This window comes from Rutidosis leptorrhynchoides, chromosome 11 (genome assembly GCF_046630445.1).
Source record: "Rutidosis leptorrhynchoides isolate AG116_Rl617_1_P2 chromosome 11, CSIRO_AGI_Rlap_v1, whole genome shotgun sequence".
Lineage (NCBI taxonomy): Eukaryota > Viridiplantae > Streptophyta > Magnoliopsida > Asterales > Asteraceae > Rutidosis > Rutidosis leptorrhynchoides.
The window spans coordinates 104,010,639-104,018,431 of NC_092343.1; the positions used below are offsets into that span (position 1 = coordinate 104,010,639).

Genomic DNA, 7,793 nt, shown 5'->3' on the forward strand with positions numbered 1-7,793 from the left:
GTCCTTTAATACTGGACGTCGTCCAGATGTATTGTCCCACAAATTTTTTTTAAGGCGTGTTTTCGGTTGGATAACGGGTTGGGTCGTTACACTTTTTCATCTTTTGATGAAGAGACTTTGTTATAATGTTATCGTTATTTTGTCAAAAAAAAAAAAAAAAAAAAAAATCACACTTGTCACATAAAACTATACTCCACAAAAACATCTCATTAGACTCTATTACGTCATCGCCATTAAAAATAATCTAACTTATATGGATATGTAAGAATAATAATTAATGCTTACATATCAAAATTAAAACTAGTTACTTTTGTTAATTTCCATCCTGACTTCCGAAACATTTATTCAGTTAGAATATTTTACATACTTTAACTTAAAAATGGTGTAGAGCTTTCACATATTTTTCATACATAATACAAGTACAACAGCATCAAAAGCTTCGAAAATACTAAGATGAGAACCAAAATCCAGACTCTGATTTTTCACTTGCGAGTCTCTTGGTTTGAATCGTAACTCCCATGTACCTACGATGGAAAAAAAAGAAGATAAAATCACGAGTCCAAAAATGACTACGAAATAAACAGAAGATTTCAAATTCAGGCTATCCCTAAATTTGGAGTATCTTTTACTCATCTATATGTAGCCTAATCGGGTTATCCCATTACTGTTTTCGACCCTTTTTTCAGACCACTCAAAATATTCTGCTAGTGAACTGAAGTTTGACCGGAGACCTCTTGTGAAGATATTTGGTCCACAATAAGCTATCGTACTAAACATACACACACAAAAACCAATGCAAGTTATATGGAAAACTAATATACCTTCCAAGCATTATTACATTAGCCGGAGTACTAAGTAGAGTCGATCTATCAACGACTCGAAGAGCATCAACACCGAGAACTTTATAATCATTATCGACAACTTTTCCAATTACACATCCACCGTGCGTTTGCCATACAGTCCTCACAGTGTCTTTACAGAATTGTTCCATTGATGTACTAGTGTTAGCATGTATTGGCATATACATGGGTAGTTTTACAGTAAGATCAATAATATCTTGAGAGGTCATATTATCATATTTAAAATTTGCGAATGCTTTTGAATCGATTGCTTTTCTAACAATATTGATGCCGTTAATGCAGTTTTGCAAGTCTTCGGGCTCTTTGTAGTAGTTGAATTTTACAGATGGACAGTCCTTTGGATTAGTACTTCGAAGCTTTAGCTCACCGGTCGAAACAGGGCCATCTATTTTTAAAATGACATATCCGCCCTTCTGCAAATCAAAGAATAAATCATTTGTAGGGTTGTAAATATGCCGAGTCGGGCCTAAGGTACTAGACTCGAGCAAGGCTCGTTTAAAATTCAAAGCGCTCGAGCTAGGCTCGTTTCGATCCTAATATATCAAGCTCGAGCACAGTTCGAGTTCGGCTAGTTTTATGTATAATAGGAATTATTATATATAATTTTACACGGAGTACCATATAATTACAAAAAAAATAATAAAAAGATATAAATTAAAGGCTCGTTTAGACTTGCAACATTTGTTTAAGCTCGATATGATATACTGTAAGAATAAGAAGTTCGGGCTCGTTTACTAAACGATTTTCAAAATTTGTTCGAGCTCGAGCTGAATCTCGTTTAAGCTCGACTCAAATCAAGTTTTTAATGAGTCGAGTAGCTCGCGAGTAACTCAGTTCATGTTATTTAGTTAACATGATCTGTGTATATACCTCATAGGAGAATCCTTGGTAATCTGATGGACTTCCAAGAACCAAGTTAATGTTCCCAATCGGCTCGATCAGACCACCATCCAGATCTGCGACAACTTGAACTACAGATTGCTCAACAGGGATCGGAGAAGGGACAAACAACACATTTAGCGGGTTATCTGCCATGTCTTGACCAACTAAGGGCTGGTCCAACACCACTGTAATATCTAGGGCTTCAAGTTGATCTTTGGGACCTATGCCACTTAACATTAGAAGTTGTGGGCTTCCCATAGGACCTGCACTTAGAATGATTTCGTCGTTTCGACCTCCTTTCAAAAATGCCCTATGCTTATTACCTAATGCATCTTCAAACACTACTCCATAAGCCATTGGCTTTGTTCTTCCTGTTAAAAGATAAGAAATGATTGATGAGAAATTATATAAGTATTTGTTTCAGAATAAATTCATAAGCTTTATGCAAGTAATGTCATTTTCGGTCTGGTCGGAGATTTTTTTAAAAGCAGTCTCTATGCCCCCGAGTAGCGGGATGCGTGGGATTGGATACTATTATTGTTGATGTTGTGTTGACATTTTTCGTGTGAGTTTGTTAAGAGCGGGAAAAATCTTATTCTTTTACCAGTTTACCCTCATGTGAGTTTGTTATGTCATGTGTAAGTACATGAATATTGTATGCATACCTTTTGTAGTAAACAAGACTTTGCCCACAGTTGCATGTATAAAAACAGACAATCTTAGCGGATCAGCATACTCTAACATGTCAGCTGTTGTATGTCTTCGACCATTTTTATCAAACGTCGTACCGCCCACTTTAGTCCCACGAACATAATCGTACGTAAATCCAGCATCCGGTGTCACTCCAGCTTCCACAAATGCTCCTTTCCATGCCGATTGCCATTCTCCAATAACCGGCTCAAAAACCATACACTTTTCAATAAACTCATAAGAAGCATTCACCAACTTCTCATCAGTTAACTTCGCCTCATCGAAGAACTTTTTATCGTCCCTAGTATACAACCCGGCGTTAATGGAACTACCGCCTCCCAAAACACGTGGACGTGCGTTTCCAACTCCATCATCCGACATAAATAATTCGGCTGGTGATTCTTGTGAAGGGTTGAAAAAGTAGTTGCCAAAATTGGCTAAATTGGTTATGTCTGGGTTGCCATAGGGCGAGCCACCACGTTCGAGCAATAAAACTGAGTAGGTTTCGGAGAGTGTTGTGGCTAATGGGATTCCTGCTGCACCTCCTCCTACGACGATGTAGTCGTAGAACGAAATCTTTGGTGCTTCAGTTGCTTCTTTCAAGAAAGAATAGTTTGGAGCTGTGGAATGAAATTTAACGTAAGCTCAAAGTATGTTCCATATTGTAGTAGAAAACTAGCTTTCAATTTTTTAAAGTACCAAGTTTTGTTTATCAAGTTTTTAAGATCTTGATGCTATAACTTTTTTAAAAGTTATAGTGATACACAAAAGGCTTATATATAGTGAGGATTCATCTCCGAAAAAAGAAGGAAAGATTTTTAACCGGCAATTTTAATATGGTTAGTGATATGTATACAACTATTTGTTATCCATACACAACTAATTAATGATGTTGTACACTACAACATCATAAAGCATGTTTGGTTGTGTATGGTCAAAAAAATGGTTGTGTACAAATCAACGCCATTTTAATATCGTTAATGTGTATAAATTATAATACCATCAGCGACCGACAAGAATTTGAGCAATTATTTTCGAACCACCCGGAAACCAGGAAGGGAAAACCCTGAAAGAGAATTAAACTCGGGAAAATTCTTAAAGTTTGTCTTTCCTAGAATTCGAATCCGGGTTCAACCTCCCACATTGATTATTTTCGGTATAAAGTTAATACATTACATCCATATACAACATTTTTATGTACAGAAAAACCGTGAGCACAAACATTCAAATGTAACTTCAAAAGTTTCTTTAAACAGGATAACTTAAACTGAAAAAAAAAAAAAAAAAAAAAAAAGATCGAAATGCAAAAATGAGACAGTTTTGTCTATATTTGTCATTTCAACACGTTGGTCGGTATATCACCATAAAACATTTCTGTACGTTATCAAAGACTACGAAAATGGAAAATAAAAATAACACTATGAGACACTATTATTTTCCAAATTTAACTACTACACAACTCAATAATAATGTATGAATCATTTGTTATAAAAGTGTAACTAATACTAGAAACTGAACTACGAAAGCATTCAAGAAGTTATAAAAACAAAATCGATCAAGATATAATATATATACTATACTATACTTACGTATCTCCGCGTTAGCAAAAACATGTTGGAAAATAACACAAATAAGTGTATAAACCATTAACATTGTCTGTGATCCACTCGACATCGTGATACACACAAGAATATATGCGATATATCAAAAAGTATGCAACTCTTTATGAAAATTTATTATTGTTGCATATGTTTATGTTGGTTGGTTTGTGGAAATACCCAAAACAAGCTAGATATTTATAGTACAAAGTATGAAGAAAGTAACTACGTTAGGCCAATAAAAAAAGAGGGATGATTCTCACACACTATTTTTTGATCCTCACACACCCTTTTACCATATTATTAGGGAGGAGTTCAAGTAAATTGGTGTGTGAGGATCAAAAAACAGTGTGTGAGAATCATCCCCCATAAAAAAAACACACCGTACAAGTATATTTTATTATTATCATTATTCTAACATAAAGTTCAGTTGACAAAAAAAGTATTCATTAAAACATCTTTGATTCTTTAATAGTTGAATGCATCAAACAAATACTGCGGGAATCTAACGAATGTCGTTAATTTAAATCGTTGTTAATTCAATTTAAATGATGAATTCTGTTTAAGCTTTTGACTGAAATTATAATGAAGGTGTTTGATCATGAATGTGTATGTATATTATGAAGCATATTATGATGATGATGATGATGATAAATGCTAAAATCAGATGTAGTAACATTTTTTTATTCAACCTTCAGTCAAAATTAAAGGATAGTGAGGTTACATGTGTTCGGAGAGGCGAGAGGGAAAACGCACACTTTGTGTGTTAATTGTGAAGGTAAGACTTATGAATAGTTAACCTTTTAAATGAAGTAGATGATGGCTATTTATACTACATAACCATCATGTACAAGAATGGAAATAGGGACACAAATCACATCTATAAAATATGGTCTAACAATCTCCCTTTTAGATGTGATTTGTGATAGATCATCATCAGAAAGTTCGTGGATTTCTTTTTAAGTCTTGAACTCTCCCACTTAAAATAGGCTGTGGATTTCATTGAATTTTTTGAACTCTCCCCCTTGAAATATGCTTAGTTGTTGCCTTGACTTAAGAAACTTCTTCTTTTGGAAGATTCTCTATTCTCGGATATGAGTGATCACAATGCACACAGTCACCATCATTTGATCCTGACATTGTTTCTCCTCCTTGGTGTGCGTTGTAAAAATATGTCTTTATTGAATTGAGAGGTGTGTGTGAATGAGCCTGCTTGATGATATTCTTTAGCTCCTCCTTGAATGATGAATCAACCCCCCCCCCCCCCCCCCCCCCCCACCCCAAATCAGACATAGGGAGTTAGAAGTGGTGTTGGTAAGAGTTGTATTGGAGATTTGGTGCGGAAGTTTGAGCAGTGAGTTTTTCGATTTGCTTTGTCATTATTTTTGGTGTACAATTTGTAGGCATGCTCTATTTGATTGATTGACCTTGTGTTCCACCGAGGTTTGATCACACATCTTGGTTGAAAGGAAAGTAACTCTTTGAATGAGTACTTGAATGGTTTTGAAGGTGTTTCATCAAATGGTGTAATGGTTGAGTTGACGAATGAATTCTCTGAACTTGATTGCTTCGTTTATGAGCACGCCATCTGTGTTGATCTTGAAATCCAGTGAGTTTCCCATATTTCCCATAAGTAGGTTGCAGAAACGGTTAATTTGTTTTGATTTTTTAATGGGAATAGATTCATTGTTCGTGGGAACCAGATTTGTGAGATTGAGTAACCTTGGGGATCTCAGTTGAAAGAAACAACCTTTTTCTCAATTGTAGGAAAAGAACATATTGATTCTGAAATATTTGGCTCTTTATATTCCGGGATTCAACTTGTATACCCATCGACATCATTGTTGGTTTTGGAATTGGTGTCAATTTAACATCTAACGCATGTTGTAAATCCAAAATGCGTTTGTTAAAGTCTTGAGTTAATGTTCATTTAAGAGCCTAAGCATGATCAGCATCAGCGCGAAGTTGTTGAATGGTCTTAGAATGAAGCTCACGTTCGGACTTGCAATGATTATTTTCAGCTTGAAGATTCTGAATTTCTTGAGTTGAAATAATTATCCTTGAGAGGTGATCATTCCCTATTTGTAACTTCTTATTTTGTGCTTCAAGCGTCCGAGTTTTGACAATCAATGGCTCTTTGTAGGGTCGTTTTACGAACAGATCCACATCTTTAAGAAAAGGTACGTATTTTCCATCACAATCACTATACCATTCTTTCTTTGAATCGGAGTGATCATAAGGATTCATATTGTTTCGAGATTGCTTCTTGTTGTCCTTTGATAATGATCGGATGTCGAATCTAAATGGTCCGAAAAATACCTGAACTTCTGAAAATTTCGTTATAAATTCAACGAGAATTGTTAAATTTCTTGATTCCGTTAGTTGTTTTCGTCTGAAAGCAAACGAAATATTTAACTGATCAGTTAACTATTTGATGGGATGAAATACTTTGTCTGAAATCGTATCCAAAATAAGCCTAATCCAATTTAAAAGGCCCTGTTTCCGTATTATGGGCTTGTACTTAATTGAGTAAGAAAAATAAATAAAAGAATTGAGTTGCAGCAAATATATTGAAAATGGGCTTAATGAGGTTGTTGGGCCTTAGTAAAATGATATACAAGTACGTCTGTATGTGTTTCCCAGTTACACGTATCTTTCCCTTCCCAAAATCAAGCAACCGTATTCTTCTTCCCCAAAATCAACATATACGAACCTTAATTTCTAAATTATTCACACGCTACCAGTTGAACCCTAAGTCCCAATCAGATCAATGTCATTCTAAAATCGAACAGAGTGACGTTGCTATTTTACAAATTAGTATGATACACTAAAGGTCGATTTTCTAGTTTGAATCGGTCGACAGGCTAATTTGAATCGGGCGTTAGAGGTGTGTATAGGTCGACAAACGAATGACTAACGATCGACTGAAGTTCCTAATGAGGTGAAGGTTGTTCAGATTCAGGTGACGGAGTTGGTGGTGGTTTGTAGCAGTGCACGACGGAGGTAGTTCAAAACATAGAATAGACTGTAAAACATTGCAGAAAGCTTCGTTGTAAGTTTCCTAACACTTTTACAATTTTATTTTTTCAAATAAAATAGAGGAAATTGTGCGGTTGATCCCTGTGGTTAACATAAAATGAAGTGTTTGGCCCCTGAATTTCATTTTCGGGTTTGTTGGTCCCTGAATTTCATTTTCGTCATTTCCTTTCTATTTTCCTTTCTTGTTTGATTAGTCACCTGCAACCCACCTTCTTCATCTTCATTCTAATTTATAAACCCTAATCGAATTAAAAAAAATTAAAACTTTAGCAAACTAATTAACAAGGGTGAACCAGATATCTCAAAATATATATCTATCTATATCTATATACGGAGTATATAGTTTATTACAAATTCTAATTTTATAATCCAGAATAACTCCAACTTATATATACTCTGATTATTATGCAGTTTCTTAAATTACAGTACATACCAAAGATACTAAGTTACACAAACTGAATCGAGGCTTCCATTGTTCATATTCCAAACTCCATTTTTTATATATACTCGGATTACATTACATATCAATCCTGGATGATTTCGGCTACGCTTCCATTCTTAATCTTCAATTTGGTGGTGCCGAAAAGAACCTTGACGATCTGCAGGTGAAATATCTTAACGATGACGATGGTGTAAGATCTAAAAATGCATATTGTTCACAAGAACTCATATCTGCATTTCTTTATGCTTCATATCTACGTTTTTTGATATCTATATATATATT

The 7,793-nt window shown here is 35.0% G+C and overlaps 1 protein-coding gene across 1 annotated transcript; it reads right to left on the reverse strand.

Moving 5' to 3' along the window:
- Nucleotides 1-448: 448 nt before the first annotated feature.
- Nucleotides 449-4,106, reverse strand: LOC139874834 (protein HOTHEAD-like). Its single transcript, XM_071862228.1, has 6 exons — nucleotides 4,077-4,106; nucleotides 3,609-3,699; nucleotides 2,408-3,052; nucleotides 1,731-2,113; nucleotides 822-1,273; nucleotides 449-524 (listed from the first exon to the last, which is right to left on the reverse strand). The coding sequence occupies exons 1-6, from the start codon at nucleotides 4,104-4,106 to the stop codon at nucleotides 449-451; spliced, it is 1,677 nt and encodes a 558-aa protein (XP_071718329.1).
- Between the last annotated feature and the right edge of the window lie 3,687 nt (nucleotides 4,107-7,793).

Coding starts and splice junctions, on each gene's coding strand:
- LOC139874834 (XM_071862228.1), bottom strand. CDS start 4,106: ATGTCGAGTGGATCACAGACAATGTTAATG. Junction 1,274..1,730: donor ACCAAGGATTCTCCTATGAG/GTATATACACAG, acceptor TTTGATTTGCAG/AAGGGCGGATATGTCATTTT. Junction 525..821: donor AATGTAATAATGCTTGGAAG/GTATATTAGTTT, acceptor TTTCCATCGTAG/GTACATGGGAGTTACGATTC.